The sequence below is a fragment of the Delphinus delphis genome, chromosome 16, assembly GCF_949987515.2.
Source record: "Delphinus delphis chromosome 16, mDelDel1.2, whole genome shotgun sequence".
In the NCBI taxonomy this organism is placed as follows: Eukaryota; Metazoa; Chordata; class Mammalia; order Artiodactyla; family Delphinidae; genus Delphinus; species Delphinus delphis.
Window position 1 is genome coordinate 45,277,773 of NC_082698.1, and position 24,803 is coordinate 45,302,575.

A 24,803-nucleotide genomic window follows, 5' to 3' on the forward strand; every position below is an offset into this window, starting at 1 on the left:
CAACCCCTTAGGTGTCCAGATTCGGGTTTTCTTATCCTGGCCTCCCTCTCTCTGGCTGCCCTCCTCCCACTACACACTGACAATCTCCAGGCCTAAGTGTGGCTGGCACCTGACTCACCTCAGTGCCCAACTGCACCCGGCACAGAGTGACGTTCAGCCAAGTCTGTGGAAGAAGCCAATGCCCACGGAAGTCTCTGCGCTCCACAGTACCAGCTCAGGTGTCACCCCTCCAAAAGCTTTCCTGACTCCCCAGGTGGGCTCCTCTTCCCTCTGTAGACTCCCAGAGCACCCCTGCTCTCAGTAATCACAGCATGGCTAAGTGCCCCAGTCGCGCGGCCTCCCTCTAACCCTGGGGACTTGGTGAGAGCAGGAACTGTGTCTGGTTTTCCAGGCATCCCTGGAGTCCAACCCTAATGCCTCACAAGGGCCTGGCAGTGAGGGAAGCCGAGGCAGGAGGGAAGGGTGAAGAGAAACTGAGTGAGAGAATGAATAGAGGGAGGGAGGAGGGGATAGCAGCTGAGGTGGCCCCAGTCCCCTGACTGCCAAAACAGAGGCCAAGTGTAGGAGGTGAGGTGCAGGAACGGGCGCGCTTACCGAGTCCGAGGCGGGTCCGGCGAGGTCAGAGCTCCGGGAGGGCGGGGCCGGGGGCAGGGCGGGCAGGAGGAGGAGGGGGGCGGCAGGGGCCCCGGACGCTCAGAGGCAGGAAGCTACCGCGCGGGGTGGGCGGGGGGCGGAGACCGGCGTACCGGCGGGCCAAGGCTCTCAATGCTCGCTGCGCCCGCGCCGCGCGGTCCTCGCTGCGCGCCACCATGCCGTCCTACACCGTCACCGTGGCCACCGGCAGCCAGTGGTTCGCGGGCACCGACGACTACATCTACCTCAGCCTCGTGGGCTCCGCGGGCTGCAGCGAGAAGCACTTGCTGGACAAGCCCTTCTACAACGACTTTGAGCGCGGCGCGGTGAGGACGCCCGGCCCTGACGGGCTGGGGTGGCCGGGACAGGGTGCGGACGTCGGGGCGGCTGGGACCCAAGTTCGGGGGCGAGCGGCTCTGAGAGGCCACTTAACTGGGCAAGCGCTGTGACCACCATTACTTGTGCCCCATTTCCTAGGACTCCACAGGTGGCACCTCAGCTGTGGGGAGAACGCGCAGGGCTGGGGGTCCAGAGGCCTGAGTTCCATCCGGCCCTGACCACTAGCTCACTCTGCCCCCTCTCTGGGCCTCAGTTTCCCCAAATGTAAAGTACAAGGGTTGGCTTCAGGCTGGTCTAGGAGTTCGAGCCGGTGGCCCAGAGTGGCACTAGCTTATGTCTCCACACCTGGGCAGCTCACATTCTCAGGAGAGGTCCCCAGAGGAATGCAGAGGGAAAGAACGAGAGACCCAGGCCAGGAGAAGCCTTTTGCAAACCTGGAGGTCGTCGCTGGCTCCCAGCAGTGTGTACACCAGGGAGCACTCCCACCCTGAGTGTGAGGGCTCAGAAGAGCAAGAGGGAGGAGGGCTTCCCCTCTCCCCTCCTCACCAGAGACCCTGGAGCCTGCGAGTTCAGGGAGCAAAGGGAGCGTGTTGACTGCACGTCTAGTCTGTGATGCCAGGCGCTGTGTGAGGATTCATTCAGAAGTGGGCTCCCCATGCTGACCTGGCGTGAATTCCAGCCTGTAGCTTTCTCTGTGAGCAGCACAGCAGGTGGCGATCCTCGCCAAGTGTTTGGTGTGATGTGCCCAGTCCACTGGGCTTATTAAGTGCTCATTACTTAAGTGCTCATGAAGTGACAGCTCCAACACACTACAGGTGCCCAGGAAATATCTGTTCCCTTCTGCCACCCCCAGCTTCTGAACTGGACCAAAAGGACTTAGATTTCACAAAGCTGTCTTTTTTATCTCTTCATTATTTGGTTGAACCATAAGGAATTGCTCATAGTTGACTATTTTTGACAAAACTGGCAATTTGATATGGTTCAACCAAATACTTCTTGGATAATATTCATGAAGCGTGTTTTAGGTCTGCAGAGCCTAAAGTAAGCAAATAATAGCCCACTCCTTTTCCAGATTCCAAACTCAAAGTGAGCTTGATTCCTACCCAGGAGCCTCAGAACCTCGCTATAAGCCCATCTGACACTTAGCCAAGTTCGTCATATTAATGTGGCTAGAGTACCCTTCTAGAAGAGTTAGGTGTTGAGTATAAGAACTACCTCCTATTGTTTGGTTTCCCCAACCAGGGAACTGGCCCAGAGGATGGTGGTGCAGGAGGGCTAATGAGTCATCCATTTGGGATAATGACACCCTCGGCCATTCTGAAGCACCATCAGAAATAATTATTTCCATTATTTCATGGATTCCCCCAACACTTATGGGAGGAGAACAGGTTACAGACTTCTCTGCCTTTATAAGTGGTCCACAGTGGGTCCGTTCTCCTCCACATACGACACACATCAGTGTGCAGCATAAGCAGCCGGGTGTGGCTTCTCAGACGGGAGGTACGGCGGTGTGACCATAAAAGGGTCGTTAGAAGAGGGGTGCAAGCATCCCTCTGTTCATTATTTCCCCACCCTGAGAATTCATTCAAATGACATTATGATTAAACACTTCAGTGAGAGTCCCAGCAGCAAATTTCAGGAGAGATTTGCATGTCACATTTCCATTGTGGTGAGAGGGGGCAGGTCAGGAGGGGCACTGCAGGGGAATCGCTGGCTCCAAAAGGCTCTTTGAAAAAACTCATCTTTTGAGAAAGCTTCTGCTTATGCAAAGTTACTCCACACTTGGTCTTGCACAGCCCAGATCTACTTCCTCAATCTCCAGCCAATGTCTCTTAAGGACAATCCGTCCCATTTGGGTAAAGGTGAAGGAGAAATCTTAGAGGAAATACTTGCAGAGACGATAAGGCTAACCCATTTTACCCGAAAAGTGTTACAATCATTATAGATAATAACAGTTACAGTAACAACAATAAAGACTTTTTCTGGGCAACCAATTCAGTCATTTCCAGCTCATTGGCAGGTCAATACCGCATTCTCCCATGCAAAATTCAGTCCTATAATGGATGGGACTGATTTTTTTCTCAATAAATTGAGTCACAAATCCCTGGTTATTCTCATCAGAGTTCTGCCAAGTGATTCAGGACAGGATTGGGAATTGGGGTCCTTCGCAGGTGAGATTGTCCTGTCAAGCGTCACGCCATCTGCTGGGAAAGCCCAGGCGGTGGACCCACATAGCCCAGAGACGTAGCCCAAATTTAGCAAATTGATTTGTTTCTTTGGCTCTGTCGATTTAAAGTAATTCAAGGCCCGATGGGATAACTTTCACAGATCCAAAGATTTCTGGGAAATCTTACCTGACCCTTTTTCATTCCCTGGCAGCACTTTTAGGAAAGCGAAAGGCAATAGGGTGATCCTTAGTATATCACCCTTGAATGTACTCAGTACGTGTGAACGAATCTTACAACTATACTTCTTAAATATTTTCTGTGAATATTCTTACAATATATTCATGAAGAATGTATTCTAGAATACCGCCTTCTCAGAAATGGTAATATAGTACTGAAGAGTAAATATTTCCTTCTGACACTCAATCTCACTATCCCCCACCTTCCCTCTCTGTCCCATCTCTTCCCTACATTCTGCCTCTTCTTCCTCCTTCTCTTCCTTCCTCTGCTCCCTATTCCCCAAAATTCCCCATGTCCCTCATTTCTCTCTTGCTTACTGCTCCAATTTCTCCCTTCTGCTGTCTCCTAGATTCCCCCAGCTCCCCCATTCTTTGCTCCCTCAGCCTCCCTAACCACTGCCCCTTTTCTCCCTCTCTCTGCCCCAGCCTCTCCCTTGTCCACCCCTTAATCATCTCCCTCTGTCTCTACTCCACAGCCCCCCCCACCACCCACCAGCCCCTCACTAGCCCCCTCCAGGACAGGCAGTCCAGGCTGGACCACATCATGACTCTTCTCTGTCCTTGCTCTAGCAGGGATCTGGGGCAGAAACAAATGAAACCTTTCTTTAAATGCTGATATAAAGATCAAGCAGGATTTCCCTGGTGGTGCAGTGGTTAAGAATCCACCTGCCAATGCAGGGGACACGGTTCGAGCCCTGGTCCAGGAAGATCCCACATGCCACGGAGCAGCTAAGCCCGTGCGCTACAACTCCTGAGCCCACATGCCACAACTACTGAAGCCTGTGCACCTAGAGCCCTTGCTCTGCAACAAGAGAAGCCACCACAATAAGAAGCCCGCACACCACAACGAAGAGTAGCCCCTGCTCGCCACAACTAGAGAAAGCCCGTGCGGAGCAATGAAGACCCAACTCAGCCAAAAATAAATAAATTAATTAATTAAAAAGAAAAGATCAAGCAAAAAACTGGCCAGCTAACAATTTGCTGAAATATTCAAAAGCCTTAAAGCTGTGTATCCAATAAGAGGATTGAGAGCAACGGGTGAAATCAGCAAACTGGCCATTCTGAGAAAGGACTGGTGAATATCACGTTTCCCAGGCTCCATGTCTCTTTCCAGTGTCTGACCACTGCACCCACCACCTCTGCCCCGAGAACTCCATGCTCCAGCCTCCTCCTCTCACATGCGAATTCCCCACCTCCTTTCTCTACATTCAGAATGCCCTACCCATTCCCCTTCTTCTCCACTCAACTCACCTCTGAAATCTTACCAACTCCCAAGAGCTGCCTCAAATGCCACCTTGTAGGAAGCTTTTCCTTGTCCTCCACCCCACCCCACATTGCCCCTTCATACTCCATGGAGGGCTTGAACCAGGGCTCAAAGCCAGGTCACCTGGCTCCCAGGCCAAGGCTTTTCCCACAATGTGGCCATGGGAAACAGTGAGAGGAACCCAGGTTAGGCCATCACACAGGTGTGGGTTCTAATCGTGGGGCCACCAGTTACTCCCTAGCATGGTAGCTGCCTGACCTCTCTGAGCCTCAGTTTCCAACTGTACAATGAGATAACCATCCACTCGGCCATGTACATGTACTGTATTTTTTGAGGGCCTGTTATGCTCCGTGCCATCCATAGTTGATACTGTACACTGTTCAGAATGGACATGTGATATTAACGTGTCAAGGCAAATTAGTCAACACACACAGTATCCACCCAGCATACTGGCCCAGGGAGAGGAGGAAGGAAGGTTGTCACACCCTGTAGCTCTTTGTATCTTCCAAAGACCTGACTTTGCTGTTTGACACACAGGACCCTGAGATCTTCCTGGAGGCCCCTCTCTATCCCCTGTGACTCTCCAGCAGTGGCGCCCTTGGATGCCAGTGTCAGTGTCATCGGACTTTGTCCCTGAGACTGCCTGAGTTAGGTGGCACTGAACTCAGGCCCTGGTTCACCTCCTGTAGCACCGGGCCTGAAGCCACGGCCAGCCAGAGACAAGCCAGACTGGCAGTCCTCTCGCATTGCAAGACCCTGTCAGATGGCCTACTGAGTCCCTGTAGGTCTGTCCAGTGATTTCATCCGGGTGAAACTCCAGGGCCCTCTGCCAGGTGCCTGTGGGTCATTGGGAAAGGGTGACCTGGAGGGCCCATTCTCCTGTGACTGCACCATAGGTGTGCCCAGGGTGAGCCTGCTCTCCCTTCTCTCAGAGAAGCTACTCCGTCTCTTCCTTATCAGTCCCCACCCTCAGTTGGACATCTGGCCCTCCCTCTGAGAATCGCCCTGGAGAGACTCCCTGGGCCCCATCTCCCTTCCCTTTGTGATCCAAGGCTCCTCCCTGCCATGAGAGTCGCCCACCTCAGATGCTTATGGCGCCTGTTACTTTAGATGGCCATCCTCTCCCCCTTCGCCTCAGCCTCCCAGACGCCTGCAGCCTCCTGTAGCCCCTCGGAGCCACAGGAAAGCCACTTCCCTTGGAGCAGCCAACCCGAGCCCAGGCCCAGGCCTCAACCCACGCTGACTTCCCTTTGCTCGGCCTGCACTGCCAGCAACAAAAATGCCTCCGGTTCTCACTCGGCCTCAAGACCCCTTCTCCATCCTCACGGGAATTCCCTTCAGGTTTTGAGCCAAGTTGTTTCTGCTCATGGGCTCAATGTCTTCCTCCCGTCTCTACTTCTGGCTACTCAATGTGGCACATGTAGTCAAGCATGGACCTCAGCGCAGGGGCCCATGCTAGCTCAGAGCCGCTCGCAGGCAGTGTGGGACTTGCTGACGCCCTAGGAGTCAAGGAGGGAGGACCAGGTGGTTCTGATACACACAGCAGCTGGTGGCCTGTGCCTCTGGAGAAAGGAGCCCACTCAGGCATCATGTCATTTGGATTTCTCAATGGTCCTGCAAGCTAAGCGTGATCTCCCCTTGATAGATGAAGAAACATAGCCTCAGAGAGTGTAAGTTTGCCCTGGCCCATGGTCAGTTACTTTGGAGCTGGGATGTGAACTCAAGGCCCCTGAGGCTTTCTGAGCTGCCCTGACACTAGGGCTCACCTCGCCCTCTGCCCCTCACTGCCCTCCCTCCAGTCCTCGGTGGGAATCTCTGTCTTGACCCCGCAAGAGGGCCACGGTCTCTGCAGATACTCGTGGCAGGTGGGACTTCGAATGGGGTGGGGCCTGCAAACGTCCAGTCTTAAGCCACCAGTCCCCACTCTGCTTCTCCAGGTGGACGTTGGGCCCCTTGCTCCATCAAAACCTTCCTGCCCTGGCCCACTGATGCCTCAACTCAGGGGCCTCCCTTCTCTCCCCACCCCTGGGAAGCCACCCAACAAGAGCTGTGTCCTTCCTTTCCTCTCCCTCCTCCCAGCTCCTTAGGTCATCCAGCCCCTCACTGGGACTCCTCTCCCAACTCTATCCGGGGCCTACCGCCTTCTCCCCACGGATCGGCGCCCTGTGGTACAGACAGGCCCCTCTGCCTGAGGTCCCACAGGCCCTGGGGGGCAATGCTCTCTGTGACCTCACCTGTGGCCCCTGGTATCCCAGGGGCCACGCTGTGGGGCAGGAGGGTTCTTTGACCTGCAGGATGGGCAGGACAGATGTGCTGGCACACCTGTTAGGGACCCAGCCCACAGGCTGGCTCCTCTGTCCCCAGAAAGTGTTTCTAACTGAGGACCCAGGCCCAGACCACCGGGCACTAGGAAGAGACTTCCCTTTCTGACCACAAGCATCTGGCATCTGAGGCAGCCAGGACATGCGAGCTGCTCACTGTGCTCAGAGCCAAGGGCTTTGCTGAAAATGTTCAACTTCCCACTCCCTTTAAGAAGTCCTCCCAGTGGCATTTGGAGGGAGAAGGATGGAAATGGGCATGCATGGGGTCATGTGCAAGATGAACACCCTTCCCCTCCACTTACTTCACCATCACACTGAGAACTCCAAGCCTGCCACCGAGGAAAAAATTCAAAGATGGGTGAAATCTGGCTTAGAAAGTGCCTCAGAGGGCATTGAGTCTGGGGCTCCCCAAACATTCTGGTCTTTGGAACGCCCGATGCAAAGCTTGAGCCCCCATCCTTCCTTCCCATCTGCCATCCAGAGCTGCACCTACGCAGATCATGCAGCAGCCATGGAGCGGCTGCCCTGCACTGCCACTGTGCCAGCCCGTCTCCTGGGGTCAGGAGCCTGGCAGCAGCCCGGGGAGCAGTGCTGCACGTGGCCTGAGGTAGCAAGGCCAGCCTCAATCCACCACTGTGCCTTGGATATAGTGGAAACTGCTTATCTGATTCTCTTGGCATCACTGTGGCTCCGTGAACTGCAGAGGCCCCAGGACAGCTTGAACTGTGTGACTTCACTTTTATCTGAGCCTCCCCGTTTGCACTCAGTTATTTGCCCCACTGAGAATGAGAGAGATATGGAAAGACCTGGATTGGAATTCCAGCTCTGCCAATTAGTAGTAGAAGTGGGGCTTACTGAACCTCACTGTCTTCATCTGAGACACAGGTCATAACTCCCCACCCCTCCCAAAGTTGTTGTGGGATCTATAGCAACGTCAGCAAGCCCTTTGCAAGCTGTAAAGGACTGCCCTTGTGTGCGAGGGCCAGTTTGTCCATCTAGCCCTGTAAGGTAGCAGGGCCAGCAGCCTTGCTGCCCTTGTTGTGAGTGGGGGCAGCTGCAGAGGCCCTCAACGAGCCTGGCCTGGCACTGGGCTGTGCGCAGACAGCAGAATGTCTCTCTCTGAGCAGCGCCATCCCTTGCTTGCTAGACTTCCATCTCCTAAGGGTAGAGCTGGGGAATTGGCCATCTCTGTCACCCAGGGTGCAGCAGAGCCGTGCCAAGGACAGGCATTTGGCAGACATCTCAGCTACATGGATTGAGGGTGATTCAAAGGCTCAGGAGCTCCCAGAGGGTCTGACTTGCCTTTTCTCCTTCTCAGGTTGATTCTTACAATGTTGTAGTTGATGACGAACTGGGCGACATCCAGCTGATCAGAATCGAGAAGCGCAAGTACTGGCTCCATGACGACTGGTACCTGAAGTACATCACGCTGAAGACGCCCTGCGGGGATTACATTGAGTTCCCCTGCTACCGCTGGATCTCAGGCGAGAGCGAAATTGTCCTGAGAGATGGACGAGGTGAGCGGCTTAGGCCCCTTCCACTCCCTGGGCTTCTGGGGAATGAGAGAGTCTGCAGGCCCTCCTTCCTCGAAGAACTGTATCCATGGGAATAATAACCATGCTCTCCGTGGTTGAGCACCTGCTTCGTGCCTCGATGCACCTGTAGGAGGTGTGACCTTCCTCTAGGTACTAACAAGCCCCAGGTTCAGAGGGGGAAGTGACAGGCCCCAGGCTCCATCCAGCCATGTCCCCTCTCTGCTATAAAATCCTCCAGGAGAAGATTATGACCCACTTTTTGCCAGAGGGTAACTGGGGTCCCTAGTAACACATACCCCTGGGACGTGCCCCTGGATGGGCAGTTCTTCAGCTGAGTTCTCAGCTCTCCTCTCTGTGAGGTCACAGTAGGGCTTGGGCTCCAGGGACCCCATGCAGGCCAGGAAAAGGAAGGGGTTGACCAGGAGTGCCTGAGTGCCAGCTCAGAGGAACTGTGGGCAGGCCTGGTGTTCGACGGTCACCAGTCATTAAACATGAAGTCCCACTTTTTGCTGAAAGAGAAAAGAACCTAAAATATACCCTCTTAAGCAAGACCCTCAAATGTGCAAACCCCAATCTGGTACTTCCTCGGGAGGCCATTCTTGGTAAGAGACACGCAGCTGGCCTGGCTGGAGGAGGAGGAGAGAGGAGCAGATGGCGGGGGTCAGCTAAGGCCTCTTTCCCTCTGAATGACGCCCCCCTTGCACACCAGCCTCTTAGCGTGTGTGAGTCAAATCCATGCCTTGGCAAAATCCTGCCTTACCTTAGTCATGACCCTTCAGCGTGCTCACTCTCGAAACCTGAAATGATCTAGTGCATCCACTAGAATAATGAGGAGGGGGACAGCTGCTTCTTCCAGTGCCACCGGTTAACACCTCCTAGCTGACAACACATTTCCTATCACTAGTTCATTTGCTCTTCACAGAACTTTGGCAGGGTAGGTAAGATGAGAATGATTAGTACCCTCTCTATTTTAGCTAAGAAAACCAAGACACAGGAGGAAAAAGTCTTCTCTACCTGGTGTTCTTAAAACTACCAGGCCACATCCCATTGCTTCTGACATGGAATTTAACTTAAGAAACAAAATTCAAAAAAAAAAAGAAACAAAATTCCAAGATTTTTTCTGAACTAAATAATTGGGGCAGGAAGGATTTTTATCCCCTGTCTTCATGGCAGGGAAGATCACAAAAGTCACTGTGTCTTAAGGTGGCCAGTATGGGAAAGGCTGCAGACAGGGCACTTCTCATTTACCAGGACTGTAGAAACACGAGCTCCACATCTCCCTCCTGCCCCGCTCCTACCCACGGTCTCAGATGTGTAGTCCTTCTTCCCACGGACCCCGAATCTCTTTCCAACAAAAAAGCATACGGCACTGTCCAGTTGGGATATTTAGAAGGTGTAGGCCAGCGTGCAGGGCCATTAGAACTCCTAGTCCTGGTGGGGTCGGGGAAGGGAAAGAATGTGAGAATAACCGAAAAGGGAAGTGTCCTGGAGCCAGAGCTGCCTTGGGAGGAGCTCTGGTCCTCAGCAGAGATGCAGACAGCCTGGAGAGACCCTACAGAGAGAGGCTGGGGAAGAAGTGTCCTCTCCTCACTGTCCCGTACCCTCCAGTCTCTGGTCAGGGTTTCCAGTGGCTGAACCGAACGTGAAGCCCACTGATGCATTGATCAGGGACCTTCAGGGACAGGACAGGTGAAGGGTGGATCTGGAGGGGCACATGGGAGCCACCCAGTATGTTCCACTTATCAGTTGCTGGGTAGCACTCTTAGTGGCTTGAAACAACCATTTCATTTTGCTCATGATCTTAGGGGTCAGGAATTTGGGAAAGGCTCAGCTGGGTGGTCCCTCTGTGAGCCATGGGGCATCCGCTGAGAGGGGAAGGGCTAGAGGATTCGCTTCTAAGATGGTTCTCCTCTCGTGTGCTTCAGGGCTCCGTGGTCTCTCCCTCTCCACGTGGCATCTCATTTTTAAGGCTTCCCCGTAGAGCCTGGGCTTCTCACAGCTTTGTGGTCTCAGGGTAGTTGCACTTCTTTTTGTGGTGGCTGGCTTCCAAAAGCAAGAGACAGAAAGTAGAAGCTGCCAGTTTCTTCAAGCCTGGCCCTGGAAATTGGCCCAGTGTAACTTCTACCACTTTCTATTGGTCCAAGCAGTCACAGAGCCCACCCAGACTCAAGGGGAACATAGACCTCCTCTCAATGAAAGGAACGTCAAAGAATTTGTGGCCATCTTTGGTCCACCACATGGCACGACAACCAACCCTTTGGGCAACCTGTAAATGAGGGGGCCCAGCCCACAAGCGATTCAATCACTCACCACATAGAAACCTCTGGAATCTAATATTTCACCACTGCACTTGGGGTGACCATAGAAGTCAGAGGGCTCTCTCTGTGGTGACTGACATTTTTGTAAAATACAATAAAAACTAACTACTAGAAAAATGAAATAAAAAGCAAACCAAAGCCATTCAAAATACAAGCCCTGTTTTTATTATCAGATGCAACAGTCAGAAGTATTTTAGCAAGTTACTCTAAGTTTGTAAACCTGTACACTCAACCTCTGTTCTCACCTCATTGCACACCAGCACCCAACAGTTCTGAGCCTCACAGAGCTCTCTGGCCCATTGCACCTCTGCCTGAGGCAGCTCCAGTCCCAGGCTTGGCACTGGGGCCCAAAGAGGAAGATCAGTGGGTCACTGTGGTCCCAGGGATTCCAAGCATCTATGTGAAAGACTCATATCAGTCTTTTGGAATCTGTCCCCCTGAGCTCTGCTGTAGTCAGTCCAGGCTTTGTCACCTGCCTTGTTCCCAGAAGTTCTGTTAGTCAGTGGGGCCAGGAAGAAGGATGCTATATGCCATTTGAAACTTGGTAGGTTGCAATTTTACACGTTCTCTGACTTATTCATACAGTAAAGCTAAAGAGATACAGCTCCTCAGAGCAAGGTGCCTGAGAAATAGGCAGGTTCTTTAAGGGTGGATAAGAGATGATGAATGTGCCAGTGACAGCTGTTGTTACATTTAATACTCACCTTGCCTTCAATGGCCTAGAGCCTCCCCACTTATTTACAAAAATGTCAGTCTGTGATGGAATGGAAGTTTTAAAAAGCCGGTTCTTCTCCACAGAGAGCTGGAGAAGCTCTTCACTGCAGAGGCCCCCTTTCCAGGAGATGCTCTGGAATCCTGCCAGTCGGGGTTCCATTGACTGTGTTCACTGATTTTACCCTAAATAATAGTATAAAGGGTAATCTCGATCTGACCTCTCCTGCTCTAAAGGCCCTGAGAAGTGTGACCAACCGTGCCCTTAGCCACCTGCCCACTCCTGAAATGAAAGATGAGACACCTTTGAAGTCTGGCTTAGAGGGAGGAAGAGGACGCTCAGGTCCATGATAATTATAAGGACAACAGTGATAACCGTGGCTCCCATTTACTGGGCACTTACTGGTCCTAAGCACTGTAAGGAGTGATTTGCTGCAGCCTCTCACTAAATCCCCACCATGGCCCTAGAAATAAGCGTTATTATCTCCATTTTACATGGGAAGAAGCTAAGGTAGCTTGCTCAAGGTCACACAGCTGTAAGTGACACAGCCCTAGTCCAAACCCAAACCCAAGAACATCTCTTCTAAAGCCCACACTCTAGGACATGACAGGCTGTTTTAGAATAAGCTCCATTCTCATTCCTCTGTGTAGCCACCACAGGAAACTGGACAGTGTCAGCGTCTGTGTATTGAATCTTAAGTCACACATTTCTCCAGGAAGCAACCAATTGGACTTAGAAACACAAGAGCCATGAGTCCCTGCTATTCTCTCAGGCAACATGGAAACCCGCAGTGGCTGCCATTTCTGCTCTGCATGAGAAATGCAGGAATGAACTGCCCTGAAGTGGTTTGAAGAGATCCACCAAAGATCACGGAATGCCTCTCCTCTGAAGTGGAAGAGGAGCTCTGCACCAGGGGCCCCACGATTCTTGGCAAAGGCAGTGTCCTGGGAGCCCCCAGGTGGAAATCCACAGGCAGGCCAGAGATGGGCACACTGCCTGCCAGAGAATCATTGGTCTGCCTTCCTGTAAGTCACGATCAGAACCAAGCCTAGCTTATGTATCTGGATGTGATTCTCAGAACCCCGAGGTTCAGAGCCCCCAGGCTTGCTGAGTGAGCAGACAGGAGGAGGAGGAACTGGATTTGTCTTTTATAAAGAGAGTTAGCTAACAGCATGGGATTTGAGTCTTGTGTTGAAAATCCACTAATTAGGTTGTGACCTTGGGTAAAGTTCAAGAGCAAATCTATTCAACCTCCCCAAGCCCCCATTTCTTTGCTATAAAATGAGGGAGTGTTCCGAGGCTTAAATGAGACGATACACATAAAGCACTTGGCTCAGGAAGGGTGTCTGAGGGAAACCTGAAAACTGGATGTTGTTAATGTGCTTCCCTAGGCTCTTCTCACCCATGTCCTTTTCTCACAGCGAAGTTGGCCTGTGATGACCAAATTCACATTCTCAAGCAGCACAGACGTAAAGAACTGGAAACACGGCAAAAAGAGTATCGGTGAGTTATGACATCAGACCAAATGGCTTGGGGCCATGGTGTCTTCTATCTCGGGGGCATAACCCTGCCCACAGTTTATGGCCCATCATTGCTGGTACGTGATAACCAAGGGACCAGATCCCTTCAGTGCTTCTCAATACCCAAGTTCCACCTTACCACCACTCCAGGCAGAGATGGTGAAAGAGTTATGAAAAACTTGGGATCAACCGTATTGGCATTTAGGAGGAATGGGACAGTAAAGGCTTGAATTCACCTTGATGTTCTCCCACTCCCATTGTAGGAATTACCCTTCACTTTTTATGTCTTCTTATAATAATTTAGTTATAAATGTGATATATAATCTACAAGAAAATTGACAAATCTTTAGCTAACAGACTAAGAAAAAAGAGAAGACTCAATTTATTAAAATTAGAAATAAGAGAGGGAACATCAATACCAACCTCACAGAAATTAAAACGAATGAAAGGGAATAGCATGAACAATTGTATACCAACCAATTAAATAACTTAGATGAAAAGGACAAATTCCTTAGACAGAAACTGCCAAAGCTGACTCAAGAACAAATCAAATGAATAGACTGATCACAAGAAAAGAGAGTGAATACTAACTTTAAATTAATTTTAAAACTTCCTACTAAGTAATTTTAAAACTTCCTACAAAGGAAAGCCCAGGCCCATATGGCTTCACTGGTGACTTATAGCAAACATTTAAAAAATTAATACCAACCCTGCATAAACTCTTCCAAAAAATAGAAAAGGAGAGAACTTGTCTCAACTCATTGTATGAGGCCAGTATTATACCCAAAGCAGACGCCATAAGAAAACTACACATCAATATCTTTTATGAATATAGATACAAATATTTTCAACAAAATATCAGCAAACAAAATCCAGCAGCACATAAAAGACATTATACAATATGAAGAGGTGGAATTGATTCCAAGTATGCAAGGTTGGTTTAACATCCAAAAATCAATTAATGTAATACACCATATGAAGAAAGAACAAAAAATACATGGTCAAAAACAATACATGATCATCTTAATAGACACACAAGAAAGCATTGGACAAAAATTTTAAAAAACACTCAAAAAATAGGAACTGAAGGGAACTTCCTCAACCTGATAAAGTGCATCTACAAAAAGTTCACAGTTAACATCATACTTAATGGGAAAAGACTGCATGCCTTCCTCCTAAGATCCAGGAACAAGATAAGTATATCAGCTTTTGCCACTTCTACTCAACATTGTACTGGAGGTTCTAGCCAGGGCAATTAGACAAGAAGGAAGAAAAAACATCCGTATTGGAGAACAATAAGTAAAACCATTGCTATTCACAGAGGACATGGCCTTGTGTGTAGAAAATCCTAAGGAAGTCACAAAAAAAATCATTGGAACTGAAAACAAGCAATATTGCAGCATACAAGACCAATATGCAAAATTCAGTTGTTTTCTATTTGTGAGCAATCAATAATTTAAAATGAAAATAAGAAAACAGTTCCATTTACAATAGCATCAAAAGGAATAAAATATTTATGAATAAATTTAACAAAAGAAGTTTAAGACTTACACAATGAAAACTACAAAATACTGTTGAAATTAATTAAAGAAGAGCTAAATAAGATGAAAGACATCTTATGTTCATGGACCAAAGGACTTACATCGTTTAAATGGCAATACTCCCCAAAGCAATGTACAAATTCAACACAATCACTATCAAAATCCCTGCTGACTTTTTTGCAGAAATTGACAAGCTGATTCTAAAATTCATATGGAAATGCAAGGAACCCAGAGTAGTCAAAACAATCTTGAAAAAAAAGTAAACAAAGTTGGATGATTCACACTTCTCAATATCCCAAGTACTACACCACTGCAATAGTCAAGACAATGTAGTATTCACATAAGGATAGACGTATAGATCAATGAAATAGAATTGAGAGCCCAGAACTAAGCCCTTACACTTATGGTCAATTAGTTTTCAACAGAGGCAACACGACCATTCAATGGGGAAAGAAGTCTTTTCCACAAATGGTGTTGGGACAACTGAATAGCCACGTGCAAAAGAATGAAGTTGAACCCTTACCTCACACCACATACGTAAATTAAGTTAAAATGGATCAAACACCTAAATGTAAGAGCTAAAACTATAAAACTTTGAAGAAAACATGGATAAATCTTCATGACCCTGAATTTGGCAAAGGATTTTTATATATGACCATGAAAGCATAAGCAACAAAAGAAATACAGATAAGTCGATGTCATCAAATTTTAAAACTTCTATGCTTCAAGGACACCACCAAGAAAGTGAAAGAACAACCCACAGAATGGGAAAAAATATTTGCAAATCATGTATCTGATATGGGACTTGGATCCAGTACATAAAGAACTCTTACAACTTAATGATAAAAGATAAATAATCCAATTTAAAAATCGGCAAGGACCTGAATTGATATTTTTACAAGGAAAATATACAAATGACCAATAAGTACATGAAAAGATGCTTGACATCATTATTCATCATGGAAATGCAGATCAGCACCACAGTGAGATACCACTTCACACTCACGAGGATGGCTAGAATCAAAAAGTCAAACAATAACAACGTGAGGATGTGGAGAAGTCAGAACCCTCATACACTGCTGGTGGGAATGTAAAATGTAACAGCTGCTTTGGAAAACAGTCTGATAGTTCCTCAATCTATTAAACACAGAGTAACCATATGATCCAGCAATTCCATACCTAAGCATATACCCAGGAGAAATGAAAACTTATGTTCACACAAATATACCTGTGCATGAATATTTATAGCATTATCCATAATAGCCAAAAGGTGAATACAACCCAAATGTTCATGAACTGATGAATGTCAGTGGTATATCTATATAATGGAATATATTTTGGCCATAAAGAGGAATGAATAAACACTTCTCCAGAGCAAATATATAAATGGCCAATAAGCACATGCAAAGATGCTCAAAACTATTAGTCATCAAGAAAATGCAAATTGAAAGCACAATGAGATACCACTTCACACACACTAGGATGGTTGGAATTAAAAAGACAGATAATAAGAAGTGCTATGAAGCATGTGGAAAAACTCGAGCCCTCATATATTGCTAGTGCAATGTAAAATGAAGCAGCCACTTTGGAAAACAGTTTAGCACTTCTACCTCTAGTTACTTACACAAAACTAATGAAATCATATATCTACACACACAAAAAAACTTATACACAAATATTTATAATAACACTATCCATAATACCCCCAAAGTAGAAACAGCCTAAATTCTGTTAATTGATGAATGGATAAATAAAATGCTGTATATCCATGCAACGGAATATTATTTGGCATTGAACTATGGATACATGCTAAACTATAGATAATCCTCAAAAACATTATAATAAATGAAAAGGTCATATACAAAAGGCCACATGGTGTATGATTCTATTTATATGAAATGTCCAGAAGAGGCAAGTCTATGGACACACATTAGTAGATTAGTAGCTGCCTAGAGCTGAAAGTTGGGGGTGGGACATGGGGAATGACCATTAATGGGTACAAAGTTTCTTTTGGGGTGAACATATTCCAAAATTAGATTATGGTGATGGTTGCTCAACTCTGTAAATATGCTACAAACCTCATAATTGGATACTTTTGAGGGATGAATTTAATGGTATGTAAATTATATCTCAATATAACTGTTTTTAAAAATAATACATGAGCAAGAGTGCACATCTGGAAAGTGGTGGTCAGTGGACTGTATCCAGCCTATAAATGTGTTTAATGGGTCATTGTGGAATTCTGAGTAAACAGGGCTCATTCTCTAGGTTTCCCCAGTCCAACACCAGTCTATCATTTATATCAAGGCTTCTTTCATTTCCTACTTTGGCCCCTGGAGACATTTGAGTTTGAGACTCCTTCCAAGGGAAGGAACAGTCAGCATGGTTAACTGGGCAGGGGCGGGGGTTGGGGGGGGTGATTTTGGAGAGTGATGACTGTTACACTTTTCACATCTTCCTCTATAGTTCAAATTCTTACAAGGAATATGTAATATGTCAGGTTTTGTTTTTTTTTTTCATCCAGTAAAGCAAGAGAAGGGGAATAATGTAGAAGCAGAATAATGTAGAAGCAGGAAAAATACCTGTAATCCATCCATTTTCACTTTTATTTCTTTGGGATTATATTGTATACATGACTTGACAGCCTCCTTTTTTTCCCTTAGAAGTATAGCAGAATCATTTCCCCATATTTAAAAAATCTCATCACAAACATGATTCTAGTTTTTATATAATATTTCATTGTATGGATGTACCATACTTTACTTAAACACCAACCTGACTGGACATTTAGGAGGTTTTTAATTTTTTATTCTTATAAACAATGTGAAAATCTTTCCTTTTTGTGTGTATTATTAAGTATTTCCTCAGGATAGATACCCAGAAATGAAATTACTAAGTCAAATAGTAGAAGTTATTAGTATATATAGACAAATTTCTCTTCAAAAATCTTTAACCATTTTTCATGATCAGTGTGTAGATACCTATTTCACTAATCCTTGCTGTAGCTGGGTGGTATCCTCTATTTTTTTAACTTTTCTAATTTGTAAAGACATCTCTTTTCTCTTAGCCCCTTATTCTTTCCCCCTTTCATGGACCCACTGCTGTCCAGTGGTTGAGAAATCCCCACTGAGGCCACTGATTGCCTCAGTCTCAAAATTATCTTTAGCTCTATCCCCCGTTCCTTCAAAAACTTACATTTCCATGAAACAGAATGGAAAATGAGAAACAGGGCAATACACACATGGATACTTGATATATTACAGAGGCTCTGACAATGAGTAGTGTGGGACTATTGGGAACCCATACAGAACAGAGAGAGAAAAGTGGAGGAAGAGAAAAAGGAGAAGAAATTGGACTCTACATCATATCATTCAGAAAACTCATTGTTGGGTTGAATAGACTTAAATGTTAAAGGCAAAACTATAAAACTTTTAAACTATAGAAGATTCTTCTTCATGACCTCAAGGAAAAAAGATTTTTCAAACAAGCCTCAAAATGTACTAACCATAGAGGAAAAGAATAAACTCACCTATCTCAAAGTGAGGAACTTCTGTTCACTACAAGACACCACAAAGAGAGTGAGGAGAAAGTTCACAGAGTGATGGACAAGAATTATTATTTATCATGTACCAAGAACCCCTACAAATCTACAAGAAGAGCATTGTCAATTCAGTAGAAAAATGGACACTGCAGTCACTGCACAAAATATAAGCAGCAAGTTTACGAAAAGGTGCTCAACCTCATTTGTTATCAGAGGAATCAAAAGTAAGATCACAATGAGCTACTGCTACTACTGCTGCACACACACACACACACACACGGGCAAAACTGAAACAACTTGACAATACCCAAGTGTTGAAGAAGGTATGAAGGGATGGGAAGACTCATACACTGCTGACAGGGATATAAATTGAAACAACCTCTGTAGAACACAGTTTTGCAATATTTGGTGAAATTGAAGCTACATTATAATCTTTGACTCAGAAATTCTACTCCTGGATCTAAATCCAGGTGTGCAGGTGCACCTGGATACATGTACACAGATGGTCACAACAGTATTATTTATGAGAGCCAAAAAAATGGAAACCACCCAATGTCCATCAGAAGTAGAACAAATAAATAAATTGTGATAACTCTACGCTGCAAGGAAGAGCAGTGAACTGTTGGTACCCACAGCAACATGAACAAACCTCACTAACACAGCGCTAAAGAATAGAAACCAGACACATGTCCAGCCAGTCCATGAGGTTTGAAATTATATTGCTTAGGCAAAGTTGTATAGCAGTGGAACAATAAACAATAGCCGGAACCGATTATCACAAAATCAAGGTGATCGGGGAGGTTGAGTGGGCAGTGGGTGTGGAGGCTACTAGCAATGTTCTGATTCTCGATCTGGATGTTGCTTATACAGATGTCTTGTGCATTTTTATGCATATGTGAGTGTGTGAGTGCATATATACACATGCATCCATATATTTATATATTCTTTTCCAAAATAAAATTTTTAATGAAATTTTTATGATTTTTAGTGCCAGGTATGGAAGAATAATCTGCTAATGCAGTGCATAATGTTAAGGGTCTATGAATTTGCAATTTGTTGTAGAATATTTGTGAGTAAGCCTCTCAGCTCAGGCACCATATGATGTGTTTTGAGACTTTTGTAGTTGGTGCAGTGCACAAGGCATTGTCCAAGAGCTATGCACCGCCCATTCCCATCCTAAAGGGCTGGCGTTCATATGCCCCTTCCACAGCTTCCCTCCCCACTTAAACCACCCAGGGAAAGCCCCTACAGTGAGCACTCCACGTGCTTCTGGCCTTGTGGAAGGAGGGAGTCCTAGACTGTGGCGAGTTAACCAGCTTCCAGAGAATCAGGCTAGTTTGTGTCCTGTTAAGAGAGTGGACAGCAAATCTTATCAGTTCCACACTAATTCAGTTAATGACTAATAAATCAGTCTTACAGGCATTTTGTCTTAGCCTAGTATTTTCCAAAGTGTGCACTGGAGCAACTGGTCCCAAAACTTTCTCCCCAGAAGAGGGTCCCATGGTAAAAAAAGTTTGGGAAACTGTTTATCACATCCCCCTTCTAGAGGTTCACAATGCACATAAGCATCGAGGATTCTGAGAAGTTCTGGAGTAATGGACCCTGGTTAATTTTTTTTTTTTTTTTTTTGCGGTACACAGGCCTCTCACTGTTGTGGCCTCTCCCGTTGCGGAGCACAGGCTCCGGATGCACAGGCTCAGCGGCCATGGCTCACGGGCCTAGCCGCTCCGCGGCATGTGGCATCTTCCCGGACCGGGGCACAAACCCGTGTCCCCTACATCGGCAGGCGGACTCTCAACCACTGCACCACGAGGGAAGCCCTCTTTTTTTTTTAAAACCCAGTGTGTCCCAAGAGAATTTGACATACGACTTTTAACATCGTGCAGAACGATTGCTCCATGCAGCACCCTTTGAGATACACCCCTTCCCCAGGGAGAGGTAGATTCAGTGGTGTGTTGGTTTTACAGAGACGGGGCTCTGGCAGGGTCTAGGGAATGGGGCAGAAGGTTTTCTGGTGAGATAGTCTGCCCCTTTCTTAGATCTAATCATCGTTTCTTCCTCCTTCTACTCATCTGTCCTTTTCAGACCTCCTCCTCTGCTTCCGTTCAGGAAACACTGAATTTTGCACCATCTGCATATTCTTATAGTTCCTCTTTCATATGAACTCACAGGCTTCCAGATTAGAGTTTGGAAGTAACAACTAAGAATAATCTCCAGTATGTCAAAAGCTGGCAAGTCCAGCTGGCTCTCGTCACTCAATCAGCCAGGCAGGGACATGGAGAATCCCACACAGGTCATAACCCAGCATCCATGTTCTCTCACTATGACTGCATATACCTGCGTGGTACACACACATACACACACAGACACACACAGACACACACACACACACACACACGCAGCAGAATGTGTTTTCATCTAATCTACATCATTTAATCATTCTGTGACTTGCTTTTTTTTGTGGTCATTCTGTTTTAAAGAGCAGCCAGTTGACACAGATAGGTGTCATCCATTCATTTTAGCTTCTGTGTAGTGCACCACCATGTAAGTAAACCACTGTGTTCACCCACTTCCCTGCTGGTGGACGTGTGGGTGGTCTTTAATTTCTGGCTGTTGCAAGCCACACCACAATAAGCTTCCACATATGTCTTGTCTCTTGGTGCTCTCCTGAATGAGTTTTTCTAGGGAACATCCCTAGGAGTAGACACCAAAGTTTGCAGACCACGTGTTAAGTTTTCTAAATATTGCTGACTGTTTTCCAAAGGGATTCTGCCAATTTTCACCCTAAGAGCTGTTCCTGAGTTGCTGTTTCCCTACATCACTGACCCACTTTGCACTTTGAGACATTTGCATCCTTCTCAATCCAATGTGTGTGCAATAGTATCTCATTGTTTCCCTTGTCCTTAAACTGCCACACATTTCTTGCCTTATGTGAAGGTACCATAACTTATTCAACCATTCTCCTATTGATGGACATTCAGCTTGTTTTCCATTTGTATATTGATTTGGTTTCAGTGCCTGATGAACATAGATGCAAAAATCCTCAACAAAATACTAGAAAACAGAATCCAACAGCACATGAAAAGGATCACACAACAAGATCAGGAGGGGTTTATCCCAGGAATGCAAGGATTCTTCAATATATGCAAATCAATTAATGTGATACACCATATTAACAAATTGAAGGAGAAAAACCATATGATCATCTCAATAGATGCAGAAAAAGCTTTCAACAAAATTCAACACCCATTTATGATAAAAACACTCCAGAAAGTAGACATAGAGGGAACTTACCTCAACATAATAAAGGCCATATATGACAAACCCACAGCCAACATCATTCTCAATGGTGAAAAACTGAAACCATTTCCACTAAGATCAGGTACAAGACAAGGTTGCCCACTCTCACCACTGTTATTCAACAGAGTTTTGGAAGTTTTAGCCACAGCAATCAGAGAAGAAAAAGAAATAAAAGGAATCCAAATAAGAAAAGAAGAAGTAAAACTGTCACTGTTTGCAGATGACATGATACTATATACATAGAGGATCCTAAAGATGCTACTAGAAAACCACTGGAGCTAATCAATGAATCTGGTAAAGTAGCAGGATACAAAATTAATGCACCGAAATCTCTGGCATTCCTATACCCTAATGATGAAAAATCTGAAAGAGAAATTAAGGAAACACTCCCATTTACCATTGCAACAAAAAGAATAAAATACGTAGGAATAAACCTACCTAGGGAGACAAAAGACCTGTATGCAGAAAACTATAAGATACTGATGAAAGAAATTAAAGATGATACAAACAGATGGAGAGATATACCATGTTCTTGGATTGGAAGAATCAACATTGTGAAAATGCCTATATTACCCAAAGCAATCTACAGAGTCAGTGCAATCACATCAAACCACCAAAGGCATTTTTCACAGAACTAGAACAAAAAATTTCACAATCTGTATGGAAACACAAAAGACACTGAATAGCTAAAGCAATCTTGAGAAAGAAAAACGGAGCTGGAGGAATCAGGCTCCCTGACTTTAGACTATATTACAAAGCTACAATAATCAAGACAGTATGGTGCTGGCACAAAAACAGAAATATAGATCAATGGAACAGGATAGAAAGCCCAGAGTTAAACCCACACATATGGTCACCTTATCTTTGATAAAGGAGACAAGAATATACAATTCTTCAATTGTATACAATACAATTCAGCCTCTTCAATAAGTGGTGCTGGGAAAACTGGGCAGCTACATGTAAAAGAATGAAATTAGAACACTCCCTAACACTATACACAAAAATAAACTCAAAATGGATTAAAGACCTAAACGTAAGGCCAGACACTATAAAACTCTTAGAGGAAAACATAGGCAGGACACTGTATGACATAAATCACAGCAAGATCCTTTTTGACCCACCTCCCAGAGAAATGGAAATAAAAACAAATGGGACCTATGAAACTTAAAAGCATTTGCACAGCAAGGGAAACCATAAACAAGACGAAAAGACAACCCTCAGAATGGGAGAAAATATTTGCAAATGAAGCAACTGACAAAGGATTAATCTGCAAAATATACAAACAGCTCATGCAGCTCAATATCAAAAAAACAAACAACCCAATCCAAAAATGGGCAGAAGACCTAAATAGACATTTCTCCAAAGAAGATATACAGATTGCCAACAAACACATGAAAGAATGCTCAACATCATTAATCATTAGAGAAATGCAAATCAAAGCTACAGTGAGTTATCACCTCACACCAGTCAGAATGGCCATCATCAAAAAATCTACAAACAATAAATGCTGGAGAGGGTGTGGAGAAAAGGGAACCCTCTTGCACTGTTGGTGGGAATGTAAATTGATACAGCCACTATGGAGAACAGTATGGAGGTTCCTTAAAAAACTAAAAATAGAACTACCGTATGACCCAGCAATCCCACTACTGGGCATATACCCTGAGAAAACCATAATTCAAAAAGTCATGTACCACAATGTTCATTGCAGCTCTATTTACAATAGCATATGGAAGCAACCTAAGTGTCCATCGACAGATGAATGGATAAAGAAGGTGTGGCACATATATACAATGGAATATTACTGAGCCATAGAAAGAAATGAAATTGAGTTATTTGTGGTGAGGTGGATGGACCTAGAGACTGTCATACAGAGTGAAGTAAGTCAGAAAGAGAAAAACAAATACTGTATGCTAACACATATATATAGAATCTAAAAAATATAAAAAATGGTTCTGAAGAGCCTAGGGGCAGGACAGGAATAAAGACGCAGATGTAGAGAACGGAGTTGAGGAAATGGGGAGGGGGAAGGGTAAGCTGGGACGAAGTGAGAGAGTGGCATGGACATACATACACTACCAAATGTAAGATAGATAGCTAGTGGGAAGCAACTGCGTAGCACAGGGATATCAGCTTGGTGCTTTGTGTCCACCTAGAGGGGCGGGATAGGGAGGGTGAGAGGGAGGGAGACGTAAGAGGGAAGAGATATGGGGATATATGTATATGTATAGCTGGTTCACTTTGTTATAAAGCAGAAACTAATGCACCATTGTAAAGCAATTATACTCCAATAAAGATGTTTAAAGAAAAAAAAGAATGACCAAATTCCCTTCCCAAAACTTTACAGTAATTTTCAATCCCACCAAAAGTATGTAAAAATATACTATTACCCATACGTTCACTAATACCTGATAACATCAATCTTTTAAATTTTTAACAATCCAGGAATCCTTAAGAGCCGCTGCTGTCTTAATCTGCATACCCTGACCACTGATGGCTTTAGCCTCTGCATTGCCTATTTATGTGCTTTATTTTCCTGTGGGTTTATTATTAATCGAAAGCAGCTCTTTATATATTAAGATTGTATCCCTTTGTTATATGTATAGTGTGTATCATTTGTCTTCAGTTACTTTTGTCACAGGTTTTAGCTTTTTATTTTCTTAATATATATATTGTTTTTCTTTGTAACTTTTGAGTTTCCTGCTTTGCTTAAGAAGGCCCTCCCCACCCCAGTGTTACATAAATTCTCATATTTTTGTCTAATATTTTTATAATTTTATTTTTAACTTCAGTCTTTTAATTCATCGGCTGTGTATTTTTATACATGATGTGAAGTGGGGGTCAAATGTCCCTGGGATCATTTATTACATAATGTTTCTTCCTGCTGCTTTGGGATGACACCCACAGCGCATGGAGCTGGCGTGGTGACCCCGTGCATGGGCTCTGCAGCCGGTGTTGGGCTCAGCTCCCACTTAACTGCCACACTCTGTCCTGTGAAAATTGTGTAATCTCTTTGTGCCTCAATTCCCCCATCTGTAAAATGGGGGAAATAATAGTACCACTTCCTAAGGATTTTGGAAAGAATTAAATAGGTTACACCATGAAAACACATAGACTAGTATTTGACACATAAAAAGCACTGGATAAATATTAGCTAGTTTTGTATTATATCCACATATTTTCTTGGGTCTGTTTTCCTACTCCATGGCCCAGTGCCATCTTTTGGTTACCAGAACTTTCTAGTAAATGTGAATAGGCGTTATGTTATCTTACTGTTCTTTTTAAAGTTTTTCATGATGAGAATTGCTTTGAATGACACGTGTGTCCTGTAGTGACATTTTAATAATGTTGCATGTTTCCACCCATTTAGATCTTGTG

At 45.4% G+C, this 24,803-nt stretch overlaps 1 protein-coding gene across 1 annotated transcript in view; it reads left to right on the plus strand.

The window, feature by feature from the left end:
• Window positions 1-809: 809 nt before the first annotated feature.
• Window positions 810-24,803, plus strand: part of ALOX5 (arachidonate 5-lipoxygenase) — a 54,446-nt gene continuing 30,452 nt past the window's right edge. The window contains exons 1-3 of the mRNA XM_060033672.1: window positions 810-959; window positions 8,280-8,478; window positions 12,948-13,029. Of these exons, the coding sequence (XP_059889655.1) occupies window positions 810-959; window positions 8,280-8,478; window positions 12,948-13,029 (431 nt within the window). The remainder of the gene's footprint in view (window positions 960-8,279; window positions 8,479-12,947; window positions 13,030-24,803) is intronic.